Raw genomic sequence first — 24,830 nt, 5'->3', positions numbered from 1 at the left:
TGGAACTGAAATACTAGATTACCAGGGGGAGAGATTAATGAAGTGTGATTTAAAATTTATATTCAAGCAAACTCAGAGCTTTAAATAGTAATTGTTATTTTTGTTGGAATAACATTTGTAAAAAATGTAAACCCAATATATTGCTCAAATTTCAGAAGGAAAGAAAAGGCAGTGAAAATCGTTAGTATATTAATTTTAGCATACCCAAAGAACTGTGAGTGGTATGCTGTGAATGCAGTCATATGATGGCAGATAACTGTGTGAACAATGAGTGTTTTCTTTTTGCTGAGGAACTCGAGGCTCCCCTCATCACCGGTACCCGGCAAGGCATGGAGGAGTCAGCATGACCCATATGAGGCTTGCTTGTCATCCCCAAGAGTAAAGGTAAAGGTAGTCGCCTGTGCAAGCACCAGTCATTTCCAACTTTGGGGTGATGTCGCATCGTGACATTTTCACAGCAGACTTTTTACAGGGTTGTTTGCCATTGCCTTCCCCAGTCATCTACACTTTCCCCCCAGCAAGCTGGGTACTCATTGTACAGACCTTGGAAGGATGGAATGCTGAGTACTTCAAAGGCTTCAACAGCCAATGATAATAAGTGGGCTCAAACCATGACCTCATTGAGATCCCTATCACCTCAGTGCATCTGTTGGAGGGCACAGAGCCAGGCTGTGACAATCAACAACAGGCTAATGTGCTGCAAACATTCTATGGGAATCAAAGTGATAGCTTATAAGCCCAGTAACGTATGCAAACTCAGGTCATTGTCCTTCCAACCCAATCTCTTCTCTCTCATCAAGCAAACAATGAGAGAAGAAATGCATAACTACTAGCAAGAAATAGGTTTTTAAAACTATTAGAGCTCAATGCAGTACCTTCTCTTTTCCCTCCCCAGTAAGACAAAGGAATGTAAAGAAAACCTTTTCAACTAGGAGAATGGCCCACTAAAGTGGCAAGAAAGGATCTCTTAATGGGAAAAGAGGGGGAGAGGGCATTTGTCGCTGAGAAAAAACAACCACCTCAGATAGTGAGATTAAAACACAAAAAACCTTCCTGGTGTCAGAATCCACAGCGGCCATTTCTGAGCCCACCATGAGTGATGAATTTGCCAACCAACCAAGAGGAGGCTGCAGAGTGATTTCTCACATCCATAAGCAAAAGGCTGCAGGACCCAGAGAAAGCAATCCAAGCCACCCTTCGGAACAAGTAGCAGGGGCAACTGGATCCACCCTTGACAGTGACGCAATGGGTCTACTTGTGAGCTGTGCACATAGATCAGGACTCTCTCAATGTTTCCCCTTGAAAATCTAATCATTTTAGGACAAACCATGCGGGAGGAGACTGCAAGCTTCTGTCAGGGTGGAAACAGAAGGCACGGATCCCACGCCAGTCCTCCCCCTACCAGACAAAAGGATATAGAAAGGATACTACTTCCAGTGAGAGACCTAAGAAAATTATACCAGAAAAAGAGAGACGATTCTCAGTGGTACCCAGACATATATTCAGGTAATGAAGTCCCCCTTCATTACCTTTCGGGAGAGGACTCTGATTCCATGCTGGTGCCTTTAACTGATGATACTGTCGGCGATGCTAGCTCCATCTCTCCACCAGACGACCTTAAGCTGTATTCAGAACAACTCATTTGTATGGTGAAGGCACTGAAGATTGAATACACACCTCCTGAGCAACGGGAGGATGATCCAGTTATGGACATTTTGGTTAATACTGTCTTGGGTCCAATTGCGATTCCCATGGTAAAGGGAATAAGAGGCATTGTTCAGAGCGCCTGGTCAAAATCTGCCTGCGTTTCCTTCCAACAGAAAAGTAGAGGATCTCTATAAGATTCATGATGATGACTGTGAATATCTGTATCACCACCCCACCCCTAATTCTCTAGCAGCAGAAGTTCTACCAGCCAAACGGGGGTGTTCGAGTGTTCCCGATTGACAAGGAAGGGGGAAAGCTTGATCTCTTGGCAAGAAATTATACAGCTCAGCAACACTGGGGATCAGGGTGGCTAATTTTAAAGCAATTATAGCAAGGTATCAGATACACATTTGGCAACAGATGTCTCAATATATTAATACCATGCCAGAGGACAAGAGAACCCAAGCTCTTGCACTCCAGACGGAGTGGATAAGACTTGCTAAGCAGGAGTTAAATGCATCTTGTCATGCTGCTGCTAGTGCTTGTTCTATGGCTTTTGCAATCACTCTCCGACGCCAGGCATGGTTGAGAGTGTCTGTGCTACCGTTGGAGGCCAGAGCTTTAAGGGGAGAACTCTTTTCTGCGAGCAGACTGATGAGACTTTGGAAATGATCAGGAAACCGAAATTGACAGCTAAGTCTTTTGGTGTTACCCTCCCACAGCAGAAGGCTTACAAGCCCAGGTATTTCCCTTAGTTTTATCAACAAAATTCTTGGGGCAGGGGTTATAGGTCCAATCAACCTTCCTACTGCCCTCAGTATAACCAACAATATTAACCCAGGAGGGCTACATGAGCTCAGGCATCTACGGCAGCTTTCACAGGAGCAGTCAACATCAACGCGATCTGCAGAGCAGCAACGTGGTAATCAAAAATATTACTGCCAAACGCAAACCATCTGCTCCTTGTGACCTTGTAATATTTTTCATATATTTGAATACTGCATGAAATATTTCCCCCCTCCTTGCCCGAGGCTGGGCACAAAAATCCTTGCATCGCTTCCCAACCTCGAGTGAAAGCACATTGTGCTCAGATTGTAAAAACAACCACTGTCAAACAAAACAACTGCTATCAAAAGGTACCTACTAAGATGATTATACTATGCTCATGACCCTCTTAACTATCACCACTCCACCTTGAGGTAGTGGTGGACTGCTTATGGTTCTCCTACCTGCCTCAGTTTGTTTCCATCTTTCCCAAAGTCCATGCATAATTTTAAAAGGTCTGAACCAAAGCATAAAAATAGAACCATTGCAACATCTGACATCCCTCTTTCTTTTGGAATGGAGCCAGTATCATCCTGCAGAGTTGTCTGTGAAGATGGGTAACCGCCGTTCAGCTTTTTCAAAGGCTCCAGTTGAATATGCTGTCCAAGAAACATCTAAAGAAGCATCCCAAAAAAGAGAAACAGAACAGGAAGTTAACGTTACGTCTGCTTTGAGAAGTGTGGGCAGAACCAGCTAGCCAAGCTGAACCACTAAGCCATTCTGGTAAAAATAATGAAAGTGAATGGAGTGAGACCATCGAAGTTGTAATAAGAAAAGGTGTCATCCTCAGCAAGCCGGGGGGAAAGAAGATCTGTCCTCATTAAGATCACTGTAGGATCACTGGCGCAGCACTGTGGCCACTTGTAACCACCTTGTATGCATGGTCATCTCAGCACTCCAAGAGATCACTCTTGCCTGGCTGGCTGGAATCCCGGGCCCTGCTAGAGAACTTAGCTTCTACCTGCAGGCTTTGCAGTTCCTTTTGCTAAGTGCCTTGACTACCTACTGGACCTTGAAAGTTCTTGGTGTAGATCTGAATTTGTCATTCAGCCTTGCTACCAAGAAGTGCACCAATCTCAAGTAGCTCCACATAGACATATGCCCCTTTGCATCATTGACTCGTGATGTGGACACTGTCCACGGGCTGGCTCTCAAGTATGCCATTTTCCCTTGGGTGGCGGTAGCACTGCTGTCCAGACTAGTCCATGCTGTGGCCTTCAGGAAGACATCACCCCACCAAGAGTACCTTGAGCATAGGTGGCAAACCCAGTATATATCAACTAGTTTTACCTTTGCCTGTTTCTCATCTTGCCACAGTAAAAACTTTGTGTAGCATTCAAAAGTGGTTCTCTTGGAGAGGACACAGTTCTTTAATTCATTTGGGCCAAGACCACTTTCTCTGAAACCAAAAAAATCTTCTCCACACCTTGAGCTTCTTTTGCTTTGAACTCACCCTGCTCTCACCTCTCGCAAGCTACAAAATCCTTGTGCACTCATAAATACAGGAGAACTACATTTTACGTTCAAGTCCCAAAGTGCAACCAAAGAGATTTAGGTTAGATGTGGGGTGACGGATGGAGGAAGAGCCCTGGAAACTCTCTGCTTGGCAAGGCAAGTAGTATAACCTCAGTCTTTAAGAACCAGCTGGTTGAATGTTTGGCTGAATTCGGACAGGTATGACTGGAGTTGCTGGATTTTCTCCTCCTTCTCTCACTCCAGTAGAAAAAAACACAATGCTTCCTCCTCAGGTAGCAAGCACTCTCAGCTTTGGTTTAGATTTCCAACGTTACTAGACATGGGTGTGTGCATTACATGACATTCTGTTCCTTCCATACAGATCCCTGTTCCTCAGTCATCACTGTGTGGTCCAAGGTCAGGCTGGTAAAGCCTTTCATATTGCCCCCTTCCTCTGAGTTTAGCTACCCTGTTCTTTAATGCGCTGTCAAGAAAACATCACTGCTTTGGAACAAGGTTTATGTTTTTCATGGTAAGCAGTGACAATTTTTCTAAAAAGCTTGAAGCTGAACCATCCTGGCCTGGCCAGGGAGATCAGTGAAGGAGGGGGGGCATGGGAGGTAGACAGGGCTTCTTTTGTAGAAAAAGCCCAGCAGGGACTCATTTGCATACTAGGCCACACCTCCTGATATCACCATTGTTACACATGGTTTGGGGAAAAGGCCTGCAGGAACATATTTGCATATTAGGCCACACCCTCTGATGCCAAGCCAGCCGGAACTGCATTCCTGCTCGAAAAAAGCCCAGGAGGTAGATATGTAGGGGCCAATAGGGATCCAAGGACAAGCCAGTCCATCAGACACAAAGCAACTGAGTCGCCGCTGTCCTAGATTTTGCTATGCTCCTCCCCATTCTTTGCCAACCGTTATTTTAAAATCAAAGCCTAAATGTTGGTATTGTAATAAAGTACGAAATCAAAAAAGCATAAAAACCAGTATTTCCTTCCCATTATGCATACCAGATAGCTGTATTCAGCCAGCACTGCAGTAATGAATTGCAAAAGTGAGAGAGAGAAAACTAGAATATATAAACAAATGCAGCTGAAGCCAAATCAAAATCTGAAGTGAATCCAAGCTAAGCAGCTTTTTTTTTGCATGTAAAAAAGGAGTTACAGATTCTAGATAACAACTTTCCATCAACAATTTCTGAAAGACTTTGTCATCCATGAGTTTCAGTTTCTGTTCCAAAGAGCCTTCAAAAGCTACTCAGGGATTCCTTAAGAAGTTTATTAGCAAAAACAGACAAACTTTGCTGAAAGACAGTTCACCCACCACAACAACTCCTCCCCCCCCCATCTGCATGGGTTTGTTGGGTGCGTTCCAAGTAGAGTACAATCTATAAAGAAATGGCTAAAAGTGACTGTGACAAGTCTTTTCTACTAACAGAAGGGACCCACGCAGCCTCCCATGATTTTGGAGAACCCGGTTTGTTTTGAAGTGCAAACCTTCCCCTCAGTTCCCAGATCTTCTTAAGGCAACAAGGCTTTGGGGTTTGTTGCTGAGAGGCAAGCCTCCAGCAGTAAGCAACACACTTCTTGACCGTGATCCTCTGGGTGGGGGACTTCCCCCTCTTCCCTTTCACTTCTCTCAGAGCCTGTGATTAACAAAATGAAAATCAGCAACAATTCATGTGGTGCAGCAGCAAAGGGACAAAGAAAGGCCTGTGTACGTCTTCTAGTCCCTGTATATATTAATCTTTATAAATACAGTAATTTTACACAAAGAACTGTAGGAAGAGGCCATTCCAGGAATCATCTTCCTACGTAAGCATTAAACTCACTGTCCTGTTGAGTTCTCCAGCAGCTCAACAGATGCTTCTATGGTACAAATCTTGTAAGCCAAAGAGATGGCCTACCGTTGAGGCAACACTTCTCAGAAGTCTGCTAGCTTGACTCATTCAGGGTCAGCATCTCCCCCACAAAAAACCGCAACACGCATCCAATCAAAGTTACTTGTTTGCCTATCAAAACAGCACAATAAGATCTCTGGAAGCTTCTAGCACCACCACCCCCAAGGGAACATCAGGCAGGTCCAGCTGTCGTGAAGGTCCCTCAGCCAAGTGAGCAGTCATAGTTCGTCCCTCGCAGACGATGCATCCAGAGAGGGCTGAGGCGGCAAGGCATCCTTGTTCTGGGCATCTGTGTGGATCTGGCCCTGCTGCCGTGATTTCCGAGACAGCGTTCTGTCCCAGTCTGTGGCCACAGTCTCATTGTCCCAGATTGTGGAGGTCTCTGTGTCACTGAGATAGCCCGGCTGACCGGTGTAATGGGTTGGATAGATCAGCAGAGGCTCTGCAGAAAAGGCTTTCAGGTCTCTTGGTTCATAGTATTCCATGTACTTGGCACTAAAGAGAAGAAGAAATACCATGAGAAGGATACCATGGATGGTAGTATCCAAAGCAACTGGAAGGTCCAGGAGGATGAGCAGGGTTTCACTATTTCTCTCCTGGCACAGGTCATCCAACAAGGCAACCACGGCGGTTATAACTCCCATGTTCAGACCTGCAGCCAGACTGGAAAGCATCTCAATAGTCTGCTTCATCCAGGAAATCCTGGAGTTGCCCAGTCAACCTGCTCTATCCCAAACTACTGGACAAGTTGGCACCTGAGCTGGCACTATCTGATACTGTCATTGCGAATGTAAATAAGCTGGTACAAATATGAGAAATTTTATTTGCAAAGTCTGAGTCCAGCAGCAGCTTAAAGACCAACAAAATTTCCAGGGTATAAGTGTTCAGGGGTCAGAAAGGGACTCTGGAAAGCTTCCACTGGTGGAACCAACCCCCAGAGGATGTTAAGAGCCTTGCAGAATCTCGCCCAATTCCGCGAGGCCTGCAAAACGACATTATTTCGAATGGCCTTCAACTAAAGTACAGAGTTGCTCAACATCATGGTATGGAACTTAGCACCAAAACTGCTGTTTTAAAATGGTTTAGTATTTTAAATTGCAATGGTTTAACTGATATTATTGTAACTGTTTTTTTACTGCTTTATGGTTTTATTGTTGATATTCAATGTTGTTAGCCGCCCTGAGCCTGCTTCGGCGGGGAGGGCGGGATATAAATACGAAAAATAAATAAATAAATTGTATGCTGGAAATTTTGTTGCTCTTTAAGATGCTACTAGACTCGAAACTTGGTCTGCTTCTGCAGACCAACAAAGCTACCCACATGAAATTATCTGCAAGTTGTCACAGGAGGCCACCAAGCAACCTGCCTCCTCTTGCAGGTCCAATCCCAGTAGGCCTCTGATCACATGGAACAGCTCCATTGGCTTGTGCGATGCAGGTGACTGATGTATATGATTTATGACTAGTTTAACTATCTGCTTAAACAACTGGCTGCTGAGCAGTAGCACGGTGAAGATGAGAGAGAAGCAGAACTCCGCTGGGCTGTGTGACAGCGTGCCTGCCCCAAAACAAAATGTGCTGAGTTGTACTTTTAGGGAAAAAATATATTGAAGCAACCACAAATTGATCAACCCCCCCCCCCCCACCCGTCTGCTGAAACATCAGCTCCCTGGGTGCGAGTGGCAAACAGGACATGAACTGAACCTGCAGGAGAGTTTGAGCAGTCCTAATGCTAAGTATTAAGTTGTCACTTTTCCCCTGTGTCTGAGAATAGACAAGGTTATAATTTTTAAAATGAAATACATTTGGATACTGGCATCCAGAAGAACACACGGCTCATCCACCGTCTGTCTACAGTCTATTGTTCTCTGCATCAAGTTTCTAGGCCTTCCTGGCCATGGAAAAAAATTTGGCTGGCATTCATACTTATACTATGGAAAAAAGAAGATGGATGGCCTTTTCTCTCACCATTATATAAGAAGTAATCTACTAAATGCATGGATAAAGTATAAGAAATATGGTGATGAGAGGAGACCTTTGTGGATAGTGCCAGCTGAAGTGATAAAGATAACGGCTAAAACAGCCAAAGAAAAATGGCTATCATACAATCAGCTACTAAAAATACAAAGTGGAAAAATAGAACTGAAAACTGCAGAAGAACTGAGTTACAAGTATGATTGGTTTCAAATGCAACAAATAAAAAGTTTGGTGGAGAATGATATCAAAACTGAAGGAATAGGGAAGGAGCAAACAGAAATGGAAAGGGTTCTGCTTGGTGATAATGAGAAATTAATTTCAAAAGTATACAAATTACTCTTACAATGGTCTACAGAAGATGAAGTAGTGAAATCTCAGATGATAAAATGGGCAATTAATGTAAATAAAGAAATAAAGATGGAATCTTGGGAATATTTGTGGAAAAATTCTATGAAACTCGCAACATGTCATAGCATTAAAGAAAACTGTTTTAAGATGATGTATAGATGGTATATGACTCCAAAAAAATTAGCAAATATGAACAACAAGATGCCAGATAGGTGTTGGAAATGTAAAAAGCACGAAGGTTCTTTCTACCATATGTGGTGGACTTGTGAAAGGGCTAAAATGTTTTGGCAAATGATTCAGCAAGAGATTTCTAAGATTTTGGGATATGAATTCAATAAAGTGGCAGAGACTTTTCTGCTGGGATTACAAATGGAAAAATTTCCAAAAGAAGACAGAACTTTAATATGGTACTTGCTCTCAGCTGCTAGGACATTGTATGCGCAGCTGTGGAAGCAAGAAAAAGTACCAGAGAAATGGGATTGGATTACAAAAGTTATGTCATGGAGTGAAATGGACAAATTAACAATTAAGAAAATTAAGAGACTATGGGATTGGATTACAAAAATTATGTCATGGAGTGAAATGGAGAAATTAACAATTAAGAAAATTAAGAGACTATGATTTGGAACTTTTTAAGTTGGAGTGGAAGAAATTCAGAAGATAGGTAGAAAAAGAGTGGAAAATAAAAGGACATTGGACAATCTTTGATAATGATTAAGGTTTTTAAAATAAGAATATAACTGTTGGGGTTTTTTTTTCTTTAATAGTTAAGTGTACCTTTAATATTTGTTTCCTTTAAGTAAATAACACTGGCGGGGGTCAAGTAACGGGGGGAGGGGTGGGGGAAAAGTAAGATATGGGGTAGAAAGTTTTTTCTTTTACTTTAAGTTTTTATAAGTTGTAGATATAGTTTTGCTACCATATGTTACTAATAAAATTGTTTATTACAAAAAAGTTTCTAGGCCTTCCTGTTAAAGCTCTCCATTTCTTAAAACGATGTATGTCCACCATTCCACTGGCCATAATTCTACCTGATATGAATGCCATTTGTCTCCCTCTCAACTCCAGTTTGCTTGCCATTCCCTATTCCATTCGGTAGGCCATTTCTGAAGTTGTCGCAGCAACAATCTCATAAAAATGAAGCAAGAGATAGGGTGGCATATTACCCCGACCTGAAGTCACAGGCTCTGGTTGCCTAGTGGACAGCCAATTGTTTACTTTGGGTGAATGTCACCATTCTGCTACGTGGCATGACAAATCTCTTGGTTTAGACCTTTAAGGCCCTAAATGGTCAGGGACTTGCATACCTTTGGGGCAGCCTCTCCTGTTATGCCAGCAGAAGAGCACTGTGCTCTGCAGATCAAAATCTACTGGTAGTCCCTGCCCCAAGGGACATCCGGCTTCCCTCAACCAGAGCCAGGGCCTTTTCTGTCCTGGCTCCAACCTGGTAGAACTCTCTGCCTCATAACAACCATACCCTGCGGGACTTGTTAGGACGGTTCCACCCTGGCACTCCCACCCCTCCCACTACTGGCTTTTGTGCCATCTCCAGCTACATTTGCTTGTTACTGGCTTTTAATCTGTTTTTAAGTGATGTTTTATGACTATGTTGTACATCACTCTGAGCCCAGCTTGCTGGGGGAGGACGGTTTTGAAATCTAATAAAATAAAATAAATAACAATGCCCATGCAAGTTAGCCAGGGCAAACAACTTACACTGGGTGCTTGTTGTACATAACTGGCAGGAATTCGTCGACCGGCAGCATCTTGCCAAATGGCTGAGCATCAATCAATTTCTGAGCTCCCTGCAAGGAGATGGCGTAGCCAAGTGTCCAATAAGAGTAATCGGCTTCCACGAGGTTCATGACATTGGGAACTGCCTTCTCGGGACGCTCCACTTGCATCCGTTTCCGGCCAATGTAACTAGAACAAAAAGACAGATTTCTGAAATGTAAGTAATGTTCTTTTTCTATAGTATCCTGCACATCTTAAAACTTGTAGCATTTGTGGAACCCAAGCAAGGGTGAACCTCATCAGTGTCTTCGTGGGGAACCACGGACTCACACAAGCTTCTCTCAGTCAAAGGAAAGGGTGAAGCATACTAAATGTACAGGCAGGCACAGAAAGACAGTTTGCTATAAAACCCCCAAATTCTGAGCCATGGTAACTTAAAACCCAAGAGAAGCCACCTTCCAAAATTCTCAAGAGTTGTATTTCCAGGTAGGTAGGTCAGCAGAAAGTCAGGGTTAGTCATTCTCTAACTATGCACTGCAATAAATAAATAAATGAATAACTTATGGCTTCTATGAGGTCTCCTGCCCCTTCTGTCTCTGCACATTTCAACAGTTATGGTCTTGTCTTCTTCCAGTTAGCTGTTGCTGGGGAGCAGTTATATAATTCTGTTGCGTTTTTGCACTAGATGTGATTGGCTCAATCATTCCTGATGCAGGGGCTCAGCAGAATGATTTGCTCTAAGAGGAGCCCAGCTGTTGTGTCTTGGCATGAGTCTTCTTCAAATCAGTCTATCCCGGTGCTTATTATTAGTTTATTTATATTCCGCCCATTCCCCCATAGGGGCTCAGGGCAGAGCACAACATAAATAATAAAATCACAATAGGTAATTCTGCTATGGCTTCAAAATCAGATGGGATTTTAAAATTCCCAATGCAGAAGAATTGCCTGCTTGTAGAGGAGGCTGCCCGTTGCCTCTCTTCACAGATCACCGTTCTGGCTTGCTTCCCTTCTGTGTGATTCAAGAGATGTGTCCAGGTTCCAACTAAGCCAAAATGCCCTCAAAACCGAGGTTGGGGAATTGACAGGTGGGCACTTGACTTTAAAAAGGATCAGTCTACAGGCTCCACGTCCAGAAACTATTGCTCAAATATGCCAGGGACACTAATTAAGTAAAAGCAATTTGAATTTATTATAGAAAATATAGATCTCACACACAGATTACATACTCATAAAATCATACATACAGTCGTAAAAAAATTAGAGGCATAGAGAAACACATGGCTAAACGAAAGGGGGATAATTACCGCGTAGTCTTCACGGAAGGCTCCAATGGCGATGAGCGAGGACGAGGGGACCCAAAACTAGGCCTTAGAATTGGGAATGGATCTAGACAGCGGAATTGAGATACTGCTAGAAGCACACCTGTGGGTAGCTAGGCCACAGGTTATAAGGACTACCTTGAGCCCTCAGGGGATGGGAGGTACGAGGGAGGAGGAAAGTGGTCAGCTGGTGCATGACCTCAGAAAAAGGGGAGGCTCCGCAGTGACCATAAGGGCTGGACTTGTGCGGTAGCCAATGGCTGGTTTGGAGGGGACATCTAATTGGCTGCCTGCTCCTGGCCAATGAGTTACCTGATTGGACCTCCAGGTAACAATGGGCCAAGGTGGGATGCTCCAGGGTAGCTGTCAAGGGAAAGAAAGGGTGAAACTACTGGGGTAAAAGTACATGGGAGTGGTTGAACTTAGCTGCAATGGTGACAATAGATGGCCAAATTGCTGCCTAAGGTGACACCCAGTCTACACAAAGACACTTGGCTCAGGGTGGAGATCGTCTTTCTCCTCCTCAATCTTCCATTGGCACCAGTCTTTGTCTAGAGTTCCGTTTGACAAAGACTGTGGTGGTTGGACAGTTGTCCACGCCCGGGATAAGCTTGATTGCCATATGTAAAGGTGACATCTGGCGAGTATGTGAGCCGTTCGCTTCGCTGGAATGGAGTCTGGCATGGTAGGAGGATAGCTGCGTGTGGTGTTAGCCTCCCATGGTGGATTCCATGGTCAGTGCTGAAAACTGCTCGCCTGGATAGTTCCTGGCAGTGCAACTTCTCCCACTCCACGGCCAAGATGGACGTCACATGGAGCGATGGGAAACCATCTGTTTTCCTGGTTAGCACTCTTTCACTGGTTTCGAGTGCTATAGTAGCGTTATGGCTGCTAGTACTGTACAAGTCCCTTCCATGCCTGGTTAGGCAAACCCACACTCTCTGGCCAGACGTGTGTGAGTTACTTCTCCAGGTGCTCTGGCAACCAGGCTGGTGACTACGATGTTCTGTAAGGGGGTTTTTCCTCACACAACTCATGCTCAAACATGAGCTGACAGGAAATTCTGACTCTGACTTTGCAGAGGAGCAAGATGAAAGCATGCCTATGATTTTAAATTTGTCTTCTCTCTCACCATCTATCCTTCACAAGGCAGTTTTCAACTCTTTGTTCACTACTCTGTTAGGCCAAATCACACAAGCAAGGTCCCCCTGCCATCTTCACTGCACAATGCTCTTTGGAAAGCTGGACAGAATTCCTGGGCAATTAGATATATTCGGTGGCTGGGACACATCAGGGAGCCTCATATAGGTTTATAAGGAGTCACAATTGTTCCAAGCAACTGAAATTCTTGCACAATGAAAACCTGTATCCAGAGCACAGACCTAACCGTGAGGCATAAAGGCCCAGAGTGGCTTTAATTAAAGGTTTCTGCTTCAGGCCTGAATCTCCCCCTCAAAATGCAAGTAACAGAATTCAGCTGCTGTTATTTTTAATGGCTGTTATCCTCTGACCAGGGATGCATACAAAGGCAGCCAGTTTATTGCTTATTTTGCTAGCCATTTAAGAGGAAGCGTGACTCCATACAGAGGACAACAGTAACATGTTCTGCTTGGGGGCTGCCTTTGCATTTCATGTCTAGAAGACATTGGATTTATATCCCACCCTCCACTTCGAATCTCAGAGCAGCTCACAATCTCTTTTATCTTCCTCCCCCACAACAGACACCCTGTGAGGTGGGTGGGGCTGAGGGAGCTCTCACAAAAGCTGCCCTTTCAAGGACAACCTCTGCAAGAGCTATGGCTAACCCAAGGCCATTCCAGCAGCTGGAAGTGGAGGAGTGGAGAATCAAACCTGGTTCTCCTAGATAAGAAACCACTACACCAAACTGGCCATGCTCTCTGATCATCCAAGGAGGCTTTACTACAAGAACCTGCAATGGCAAATGTTTCATCCAGCAAGACTCTGTGTGAAGGCCTTCTCGGCCATTTCCCCAAACCTCTGGAACTGCCTCCCTCAATCTTCTCATGTGATGGCTTCCCTGTGCCAATTAATTTTTGTTAATTATTCCAGAAAGCTTTTAAAAATTGTTTTTCCACCTTCGTTCCATTAATCTCTGTTCTCTCTCTCTCTCCTCACACACAGAGAATGAGTTTCTTGATTTTTAAAAAAACTGTCGTAAGCCACCATATTTTTAAATGGAAAGACAGAATATAAATAACCTAAATACATAAATACAGAAACTATGCTGGAACCTTCTCAATGAAGGGCATCCCCATCCCGGCCCCACAAGTACTCAGATGCAAAAGCTTTCTGTTTAGATGCTCTTATTCAAGGGCTGCGCAATTCCTAGGCCTTTTGGTCAGCACCCTTTTCGATTTCAGTGCCTCCTCCCCATGGACTACTCTTAAGTGCCATGGAAAGAAGCCATGAGGGCTGCAACTTACTTACATGAGTTCCCAGTCTAGCTGGGCTTTCTCAATGTCATCCATCAGCTTGGTGAGCTTCTTCTTGAACTGATGCTCAAAGCGCACATCATCTTCAATAACCAGGGTCTTCTCCATCTCCCTGTCCACCACCTTAGAGGAACACTTTGAAAAGTCACTGGAAGAGACTTTTTATTTGATACCCAAAGCCCCTTGTAAAACTGATAAAAAGCATGCCTAAAGCAGTCTATATCAAGGTTATATATGTGATTTTAAAAAATGATTTAAGTAACTGAATGATGTTTAGGATGACCAATGTCATAGAGCACTGTTTAATGTGGAAACAGATTAAGGCACATTTTAAAATAAATACATAATCAACTAAAAGGCAGAAAAGAGAATGGAAGAAAGAAAGACATGCTGCTAATAGATGAATGACCAGAAAAAGCAAGAAAAGCTTGTGAAGGCTTGTCGCAGGAATGAGACAATGGTCTTGCTAGCTAGACTTCCACAGTGGCCAACCAAACACCTTCAAGAAAAGGTGGTGGCATGCACATGGCGTTTAGATGGATCCAGCCTCTGAGATACCACTGAGCTCTCTCAGCCATTACCCATTCATATGACAGCCTTCTAAGAGTTTATCTATTTATCTAATCCTGTTTAAAAGCTGCTGAAGCAAACTGGCATCAACACAACTATTCAAATCAGATGCTAAGAAAAAGCCATATCAATTTGGTCTCTTGAGGCTCAAACAGAACATATCTGAAATGAGGAATGTACTAAGCTTCCAAGGGGCCGAACACAGAACTTATAAAGATAGTATCATAGGACAGCTGTGTTGGTCTGCAGCAGAACAGATGGATTTGGGTCCAGCAGCACTTTAGAAACCCACAAGATTTGGGGGGGGGGGGGGTATGAACTTTCAAGAGTCAAAGCTCCCTTCATCATCGAACAACCAGATCCCACCCCTCCACACGACTGTTGCATCAGCAGCTACATATGTAAGAGACACACACTTACCCATCAGATAAAACCACCAGTGAAAAGCCTCTGCTCCCCCCTCAAAAAATATTTTGCCTGTTATTCTGTGTTAAGTGCCGTCAAGTTGCTTCCAACCCTCAGTGTGAATTAATGTGCTTGGAAAAGCTATTTCATAATTCAGGTGCCATTAGTGTGGGCTACATCTGTTCACACTCACCCACAGGAAGGCACAAGAAGCAGACTTTGGTAAGAGGTGCGCAGTGCCACATGGGGACATTCCAGGAGAGGGAGTCCCACAAATATGTAGGTCCTATACCATCGCCTTAGCTACCGTAGTTCCATCTACCAGTCCTTCATTGCCAGCCAGGCTGAGAATGGGCAAATCACCTCATTAAAAAAAAAATCAGAAATATACATCACCTCCTTCCATATGTAGTAGTGGCTAAGGAAGCAGCCAATCTCCCCTCTGGTTAGTACCCTCGAGGAGTAAGGATCCCGGTAACCAGGAAGCATGTCTATGTTGAGGGCTTTGAGTTGGCTCGTATTCAAGGCCCTGCAAGATCATAAAAATGAAACCATTTGCCACAGAGCGGCAAGATGACCTAAGTCACTTATATTTGTTCAGTGGTCCCCAACATTAAAAACTCCCTGCAAATTAAAAAAACCCCAGTATTATGCTAGTTTATCTATTTGCTTGGGAGCACTGAAAAGTGGTCTTTCAGAAATGCTCAGGAGGTGGCAAATATTCATTGTACTCTCCCTTGTAGCTTCAGCTTTGCCCAAAATTCATAATAATTTGACCAAGTAGACTTTAACTGGACTTGGACATTTCTCATGGGAGAAAAAGCCCTGGACTGCATATTGCCAAATCCTTATAGTATAATGGTTAAGCCCTGGGTGACTTCTCAGGGTATTTCCCCCCAGTACAAGAACCCTTCATGGCAATTACCTCTTAACACATCATTTCTCTGTAGGGCCTTCTTACCTTCCTAGTATAAGAGCATTAGCAAAATACATTCAGTCTCCCCTCATGCTGTTTTTGGGTATGACACCTGGGAGCAGCATTTCAGGGGGCATTTTGGGCTGCAGCAGGAGAGGGGGGGGGGCAAGGAAGGTGTCCTCTGCAAATAGTAATTATTTCTGTATGTGGAAAGTATGCATGGATCCAAACCAGCATTTCAAGACAAAAACGAATGAGAACTGTGCCTTAAATATATGCTTCATTATGGGTGAGATATTCACTGCGATGAAAATAATTCATTTACACTGTCAAAAGTGCAAGCCTTTGTGTCAGGCAGCATGTAAACCCTCCACAAGCACAAGGGGAAGTGAATCAAAACTCACTTTCCATCCACAGCTTCTACCAGCTTGATTGCAATTTCCTGCTCATACAATGTTTGTAGCATTCTGTCTCGCCTGTCCTTCCGACGTTTCAGATTTATCATGAAAATCTACAGGGAGAAGGAGAGAAACCAGAACTTACAATATAAATGTAAAGAATGGGGACTGCAGTGATAGCAGATGATGGACGATTTTCAGGATTTCCACTTGTTTGGGGCAGAGGGCATCAAAACACATTGCCTTGAAGATTACAACCCTCAGCATGTCCAGTGAAAATGGACAGGTTGCAAGGAAAATAGATTTGCAAAAATTTGAGAAATGTATGAAACATGAAAGGAGTTGAATGGACAACTAGGGGCTGTTAGGATATTTGCTGCCTCCACCCCAGGAGTCACTTGGTGTCTTCTCCCCACAGCCAGGGTCATTCCATAGTTTGCTCCCAATATCCATGTTCTAGTAGCCCCATCACTTGTGCTGGTCCTTGTCCAGCAGCTCTACAGGTTCTTAGCAGTCCTAAAAGGGGAGTTATCCTGATGAATGCACAAAAGAACTCTATTGACACTCTCTACCCATCTCTTTCTAAATGGAATGTCTGCAAAAGCTAGTGGTTTTTAGACCATAGAACTGGTCTTCTTTGGGGGTTCTGGCATGGACAGAATCCTGAAGTATGTCATGCCTTCTCCTACAGCCAGGACCCCTGGTTAGCCTGAATGCCCCTCACCCCAAGTAGTGGCCCATCACTGATATACATTGGATTTGACAGGGTGACTAACTGCACACTTACTGTTCCACTGTCCTAGTGTGATTTGGAAAGATGGGGTCTCAGAAAGAGCTTTGACCTCGTGACGCACTTTGTGCAGATCTCAAGAGGGGCTTCAGAGATAATCCTGCTTCTAATTTCAGTGTGGGATTTTCATCTCAGACCAGAAAGACTTGCATGCAGTGGCAAGCTGGGTGACATGACCACATCCAAGGATCTCTGCACATTTCCCAGCAAAACAGATTACTGGAGTCCAGTTGAAGATCCCAGTAAGTGATTGTAAATTTAAAAGCACGAGAAACAGAGCAATAAATCTTGCATTGTGCTAGCCCCATATATATTATGCAAATTAAGATGTCTTTACCTACTAAGCAACACCCCTCCATAAGTTGGCTCATAAGGCAGGTGCCCTTTGATTACCTCATCAAATCCCATCTTGTCTGGTTGCTTTGGAGGAACTGTGATGTAGTCAGACGGTTCAATGGCTGGACGGTCAACTGGAAGAGAAAACAAACACTGCTCTAAGTTGTCAATAAATCTTTAAAGCTGTTCAGCTTGGACAAAAGGGGCAACTTGCTGGTGAATTGATCCCTATGTATGCTCAGTAAGAAATAAGTTTCACTGTGTTCAAGAAATCTTGCTCCTAGCTTAAATATAAAATGGCATCATTTTTAAAGGATACTTTGAAAGTGCTGGGGAATTTATGGAGGAAGAGGAAAGAGGAGAGGAATAGGGCCATTTTTTCCCCCCAAGCCAAAATTAGAAACCTGTTTAAAATGAATCAGTTAATACTGTATGCAGTCCTATATCTTCCTATGGAAAAAAACTCAGTTTAGGTGCTACATGATCATAATATTTATTTAATGCTCTTGATTTGTATTCCATTGTTTCAAAGCTCAGAAGGGTGCACAAAGATTAGAAAACCTCATACTTCATCTAAAAAAAAAAATCAATCAGCTATTAAATTACAAACCCACAAGATTTTGTGCAATTAACAGATAATGGCTGTTTCCATAGAGGTTATTTGCCCCTGACTTCTGCTTCCCCATGGCCATGTGGTGCATTTGTAAACCACCTTGAGTTTTCCAGGGTTTTCCCTGATCTTTGTCAAACTTGTTTTGCTGCAAAGTTTTGGAAAAGCAAAGCCTGGATGGCTATGTTTGGATTTTCCCAATCCTATCCACGTGGCAGCCATTTTCTATGCTCCTGCATTGGGCATTGGGCTTTTTCAGGGTTTTTTTTTTAAAATCTGCAATTGATTATTATTATAACACTATCAGGCTCTTTGGCTTCTCACTTTTCACTTAAAAATAACTCTCTGGTCCCTTTCATTGTAGAAATATAAGGGAAAAGGCATACCTCTGCAATGAAAGGGGATACAGACTTTTCAGAGCACCTGATATACAAATTATTACAACATTACAATGGCTGCCTATTTTAAAAATACTGGGACAAAACTCTTATGTTGTGAAGATAATATGGAGGAGCAGAGAATGATATAAACTGCTTTGGAACCCCCAATGGGGAGAAAAGTGGAGTATAAATAAAATAAACTAACAAATAAATGCTGTTGTGTGGAGGATGGGGGCTGCAAGGAAACCAGCATGTGGAGGAGGTCCTGTTGCTGCAAGTGCTATTGTTGGAAGCTGCAGCAGCAACAGGGGATCTACACAGGCCTGTCTCCCTATGGAAAATGCCAATCTACTGCAGATCTCTTTGAGTTCAACCCTAGTCCTGTGTTTGGAACACCAGCTCGGCAGCAAGGGAGAATCCTGTCGCATCATAATTCCAAACATCATCATGCAGATATCTGAAGGGAATCTTCCTTGCAAAGTTACAAAGCACAGACGCCACATACATTTACTTACTCATTGCCTCAATCAGCACATGAACAATGTTGTCAGTGTCCTCCTCCAGCATCTGGTGAGGTTTCAGGGGCACAGGGAGATACCCGTAATGTTCTCTGTTGCAGATGTACATCTGAATGCCTGGGGACAAAAAGAGAGGAGGGCAGAAATGTGAGGTGGACCCTCCTAATGAGGCAAGGGTAGTTGTCATGGGGACGGGCTGTGACCTCTTTCAGAGGGTGTTTTGGGCTGGTCTTGGAAGGCAGAGCATACCGCCAGCTAATCCTTCCTAATCAGTACAACTCAAGAAGCAACAGGTTCCCTCCTACCAAGCTTGTTATCAGGGCCGAAGGTCATGGGGCAAGCCGGCCTCCCAGTATACCAGGCACTCTTCTTGTCCACAAACTGCCAATCTAGATTTTTACAAACAAGAGGAAACGAGAGGGACTCTGAGGTGACAGGGGAAATTTTGGGTGTTACTAAGAGGAAGCAAACTAGAGAGGTCCAGGAAAACCTATACAGTAAGAGTATGAAAAGAATCAAACAAGTCAAAATGGATCACTACAGAGGGAACAACACAGGCAAAGGGGGGACATGATTTTTTCAACAATGTCTCAGAGGAGGACAAAGATTTTTTTCTTGCTTTGTTAGGACATTCTTTCTCTCAGCATCCTAAGGTTCCCTTGCCAAGTTGGCATCACACTAGCTTAAAGAGCAAACATTGAAAAATGAGTTGACAATGGGACTGGCTCAAAAATGGTTCCCCAAGCCCAAACTATCATGTAACTTCATCAAACTAAAGTGCAGAGCTCTAGAGAATGATGCTAAGAAATTCCTCCCCCCTCCCAAACCACAGGTCTTATACAACATAGCAAAGAACTGAGGACCAAACGATGTGATGTGACTAGGCTTGTCAGTTTTGTGTTGGGAAATACCTGGGAGATTTTGGAAGTTGAACCTGGGGAGCGCAGGGACCTCACTGATATATAATAACAATAACAATAATAATAATAATAATACTTTTTATTTATATCCCGCCCTCTCCGCAAGAGCAGGCTCAGGGCGGCTCACAACATATGAATCCAGTACAATAAAATTATAAAATTATACATAGTACTTACATTTATAGTTATAAAATTGACGTAAAACCATTTACAAATTATATTAAAATTAATTAATTGTGGTGTTATAACTTCGATGTTTAATACATTCTGTGGCTAAAAACATATCCAGCAGCATTTCCTTAGTTCAGCATTAGGTGAAGGCTGTTTTAAAGAGGTAGGTCTTACAGGCCCTGCGGAATTGATCTAAGCATCGCAGGGCCTGTACCTCCTCCGGGAGTTGATTCCATAATAGTGGGGCTGCAATTGAGAAGGCCCGATCCCGGGTGGTCTTCAATCTGGCCTCCCTTGGCCCGGGGACATTCAGCTGGTTATTCCCTGCTGACCTCAGCGCTCTCTGGGGCTCATATGGGGAGAGACGGTCCCTCAGGTAGGCAGGTCCTCGGCCATATAGGGCTTTAAAGGTAATGACCAGCACCTTGTAACGGACTCGGAACACTACTGGCAGCCAGTGCAGTCCGCGCAGCCCCGGCTGTATATGCTCCCATCTTGGGAGTCCCAATAACAGCCTAGCCGCTGAGTTCGGCACAGGGGCAGCCCCATGTAGAGGGCGTTGCAGTAATCCAATCTCGAGGTGACCGTAGCATGGATCACCGTTGCTAGGTCCCGGCGCTCCAAGAAGGGGGACAGTTGCTTCGCCCGTCGAAGATGAAAAAATGCGGACTTGGCAGTGGCCGCTATCTGTGCCTCCACTGATAATGAAGGCTCCAGAAAAAACCCCAAGCTCTTGACCCTATGTGCCGCTTTCAGCGGCACACCGTCAAGGACCGGCAGGGGGATTTCCCCTCCGGGAGCACCGCGACCCAAGCAAAGGACCTCCGTCTTCATTGGGTTCAACTTCAGCCCACTCAGTCTGAACCACGGCCTGCAATGCCAAGTCCAGGTTTTCTGGGACGCAGTCAGGTTGGCCGTCCATTAGTAGATAGAGCTGGGTGTAATCTGCATATTGGTGACACCCAAGCCCAAACCTCCGAGCAATCTGGGCAAGGGGGCGCATGTAGATGTTAAACAACATCGGAGAGAGAACTGCCCCTTGTGGCACCCCACAGGTTAGTGGGTGCCTCCGGGACAGCTCTCCCCCAATTGCCACCCTTTGTCCCCGTCCATCAAGGAAGGAGGAGAGCCACTGTAAGGCCAACCCCCTAATCCCTGCATCGGTGAGCCGGCGTGCCAGTAGCCGATGGTCGACCATGTTGGACGCCGCCAACAGGTCTAACAACATCAGCACCGCCACGTCGCCTCGATCCAGATTCCGCTGGAGGTCATCCACCAAGGCGACCAACACTGTCTCCGTCCCATGGCCCAGACGGAAGCCGGACTGGTGGGAGTCTAAGGTGGAAGCGTCATCCAAAAAACTCTGTAGCTGCAGCGCCACTGCCCTCTCAATAACTTTACCTAAAAACGATAAGTTCAAGACCGGTCGGTAATTTGCCAATTCGGCCGGGTCTTCTGTACTTTTTTTCAAGAGGGGGCGGACCATAGCCTCTTTCAAGGATGTTGGAAATTGCCCTTCCAAGAGGGACTTATTTATGATATCCCATATAGGATATCTAAGCTCCCTCTGGCAAGATTTAATTAGCCAGGAGGGGCATGGGTCCAGATCGCAAGTTGTAGGGCACACAGTAGAGAGAATTCCGTCAACTTCCCCTAGGCTGAGTGCGTCGAAGTGGTCCAAGATAAGATCAGGGGACATGCACGGAGCCTCGGGTTCTTGTACTGCATCCAATGTGGCGGGAAGGTCCTGGCGGAGCGACGAGATTTTATCCTAACTGGAAATGCCCTTCCTCAGGCTGGTTTAAGCGCCAGTGTCTGTCAGTTACCAACTGTAATTCCTTAACCAATTCACTCAAAGATTCTCAGACTCTGTTAAGCATTAACCCTTGACAGTCCATCACAACTGCCAATAAACCTTGCTCAATTAATTCAGTACCAGGTTTAGATCTTTGACTTTGACCCAGGGAGAAAAAGTGATGAATGAGACCAGAGCAAATGAGAATGAATTCAGTTAGGAAGGGACTAGCTGATCAACTTCCTGACTCTACTGCCCCAATTCCTTCCTAACCCCTTCCTAACTGATGAAGATGTTTTAAGATATGCAGAGACAAAACAGGAATATCAAGTTAAGTTTATATAAGTCAACAGTTCTTTGGATTTAATTAATTAAGGGGGAACAACAGTGAAGCAATAAATATGTCGAAATAGGAGAAAAATGTGTAAAAGTATCCCTTCTAATTGTGGGTAGTTAACGGAGACTCCTTGCTACTCTCCATTCATCGTCTCTTAAGCATGGAGGTAAGAAACAGCATTTTTCTTCTTTTCTCTTCTATTCAGAGAGATACATTTCAGTTTTCGTAACACTACATTACAACCACTATACCAATGTATTTTTCTAAATAATATACCAATATATTGTTCTTTACGGATGTTATGTTAGAGAAATCTATTACAACATATTGTATTGTATTACAATCACTATCACAATATTCCAAAAAAGAAATTCATTAACATACAGAGGATGTATAGCTCTTCTTTGTGAGGATGAGTTTAGCATCTATAATGAGATAAGAAGCCAATATCCCTGTTAAGTCCATGCCGGTGGTGTTTGTTCTGAGTGTTGTAATAACTTGTAATTCAGCAATTGCCCTTTCCATTCTGTTCCTTAAGTTCCTTTGCATAAAACTACTACTTTGAGGTCACCCATTAAATGTTCTGGGAAGTTAAAGTGTTCTACAGGTTTCTCAGTCTTGGGATTCCTGATGTCAGATTTGTGTCTTTACAGTGTTTCAAGCGAATGAGCCTGAGATGGTGTAGTTGATGTTCTTAGGTCCAGTAATTGTATTGTCTGGGTGTATGTGGCAGCAAAGATGGCATTTGGGTTTATTGTAAGCTCTAGTACCAGGGTTCATGTTCGAATTAGATATTGTATTATTGTGGATGAGGAGTTGTTCCCCCAGTACTTGTGAAAGAGAGCTGTCATTGTCCAGTAGAGGTTGTAAGTTGCTTATGCATTTAACTTGTTTTGAGTTGAGAGTTGTATGTGACCATGGTGTTCTATTATTGTCTTTTTTGGGCCTGTCTTGTAACAGGTTTTCTCTGGGTACCATTTTGGCTTTGTTAATCTGTTTCCTGACTTCATCAAGTGGATACATCAGTTCCAAAAAGGTTTGCTGTAGATTCTCAGGTGAGAATCTCTGTCTGTAGGATTGGAGCAGATATGGCTGTAGTGTAGAGTCTGGCTATATACAATGGATCATTTGGTATGTTTAAGATGGTAGCTGGAGGCATATAGGTATCTTTGCCGGTCAGTATATTTCTGGTATAAGGTTGTGTCTATGCATCCATTGTGTATTCTTACAGTAAAGCAAGCACCAGTCGTTTCCAACTCGGGGTGATGTCGCATCACAACATTTTCACGGCAGACTTTTTACGGGGTAGTTTGCCATTGCCTTCCCCAGTCATCTACACTTTCCCCCCAGCAAGCTGGGTACTCATTTTACTGACCTTGTAAGGATGGAAGGCTGAGTCAACCTTCAGCTGGCTACCTGAACCCAGCTTCTACCGGGATCAAACTCAGGTTGTGAGCAGAGAGCTCAGACAGCAGTACTGCAGCTTTACCACTCTGCGCCATGGGGCTCTTAAAGTAGTGTCCAGAAAATTCATTGTCAGGTTGATGGTGAGGTAAAAGTCATTGAAGGTCTGGTGGAATAAGTCCTGGGCTTCTTTACCATGTGTCCAGACAATAAAAATGTCATCAATGTAATGCAGGTGTAAGAAGAAGTTGAAGATATTGGATTTATATCCCGCCCTCCACTCAGAATCTCAGAGCAGCTCACAATCTCCTTTATTCCCTCCCCCAACAACAGACACCTTGTGAGGTGGGTGGGGCTGAGAGGGCTCTCACAGCTGCTGCCCTTTCAAGGACAACTTCTGCCAGAGGTATGGCTGCTCCAAGGTCATTCCAGCAGGTGCAAGTGGAGGAATGGGGAATCAAACTTGGTTCTCCCAGATAAGAGTCCGCACACTTAACCACTACACCAAACTGGCTCTCTCTCATAAGAGGTATGAAGCATTGCTCCAAGTCAGCCATAAAGATGTTAGCATATTGTGGGGCCATGCAAGTGCCTATGGCACAAAAGGGCATAGTTTGGTGACAGTCAGCTGTGCTTTTATCAGAAATCATATTCCTTATGGCTTGTAATCCATCTTCGTGTATGATGTTGGTACACAGAGATTCCACATCCACGATGGCTAAAATAGTATTCTCTGGAAGGCTGTTCAAATACTGTAATTTCCTCAGAAAGTCTGGGGTGTTGCAAACATAACTGAGAGTACTGATGGAATACGGCCTTAGAATAGAATCCATATATCCAGATACCCCCACAGTGATAGTGCCTATGCCTGAGACAATGAGGCATCCTGGGTTGCTGGGTTTGGTATTTTGGGTAGAAGATAAAAGGTATCTAGTCAAAGTTCCTGTGGTGTGTCTGAAAGGGTTTGTTCCTGAACCTGGCATTGCAAGCCATAGTGAAATGGCTCAGGCAGAGCCGATTGAAATTGAATCCAGCAAAGACAGAGATCCTGTGCCTGAGTTGCAGCGGTCGGAGTAGGGAAATCCCCTTGCTGGCCTTTGATGGGATGCTATTAGCGCCAGTGTCGATGGTCAAGAGCTTGGGGTGCTCCTGGAGCCTTCGCTGACAATGTAGGCCCAGGTAGCAGCCATTACCATCTTAGGCGGATAAGGCAGTTGGTTCCACACCTGGAGTGCGACGACTTGGGAACAGTGATCCATGCAACTGTCACCTCGAGAATAGAATACTGTAAACACCCTCTACATGGGACTGCCCTTGACTCAACTTCGGAGGCTGCAACTGGTGCAAAACGCAGCAGCCAGGTTGTTAATGGAGCTATCTGTACGGAAGCACATTCAACCTGTGCTGAAAGCGTTACGCTGGTTGCCTGTGGCGTTCCGGATTCACTTCAAGGTGCTGATGATAACCTTTAAAGCCCTATATGGCCTGGGACCTGTCTACCTTCGGGACCACCTTTCCCCATACATACCCCAGAGAGCACTACGTTCAGGGTCTCAAAATCTCCTTAAGATCCCTGCACCAAACGAAGCTCAATTGACCAGCACTAGAGCAGGAG

General features: G+C 44.2%; 1 protein-coding gene across 1 annotated transcript in view; it reads right to left on the bottom strand.

Annotated features, from left to right (window-relative positions):
* Positions 1-5,199: 5,199 nt before the first annotated feature.
* COLGALT2 (collagen beta(1-O)galactosyltransferase 2) overlaps positions 5,200-24,830 on the bottom strand; it is an 87,855-nt gene continuing 68,224 nt past the window's right edge. The window contains exons 6-12 of the mRNA XM_060232406.1: positions 18,586-18,705; positions 17,138-17,214; positions 15,961-16,067; positions 15,037-15,169; positions 13,661-13,788; positions 9,876-10,082; positions 5,200-6,330 (exon numbers count right to left, since the gene is read on the bottom strand). Coding sequence (XP_060088389.1) covers positions 6,054-6,330; positions 9,876-10,082; positions 13,661-13,788; positions 15,037-15,169; positions 15,961-16,067; positions 17,138-17,214; positions 18,586-18,705 — 1,049 coding nt within the window. The 3' untranslated portion in view covers positions 5,200-6,053. The remainder of the gene's footprint in view (positions 6,331-9,875; positions 10,083-13,660; positions 13,789-15,036; positions 15,170-15,960; positions 16,068-17,137; positions 17,215-18,585; positions 18,706-24,830) is intronic.

This window comes from Heteronotia binoei, chromosome 2 (assembly GCF_032191835.1).
Source record: "Heteronotia binoei isolate CCM8104 ecotype False Entrance Well chromosome 2, APGP_CSIRO_Hbin_v1, whole genome shotgun sequence".
Classification (NCBI taxonomy): domain Eukaryota; kingdom Metazoa; phylum Chordata; class Lepidosauria; order Squamata; family Gekkonidae; genus Heteronotia; species Heteronotia binoei.
The sequence above is the reverse complement of the archived record's forward strand: the minus strand, read 5'-3'. Positions and strand labels throughout refer to the sequence as shown.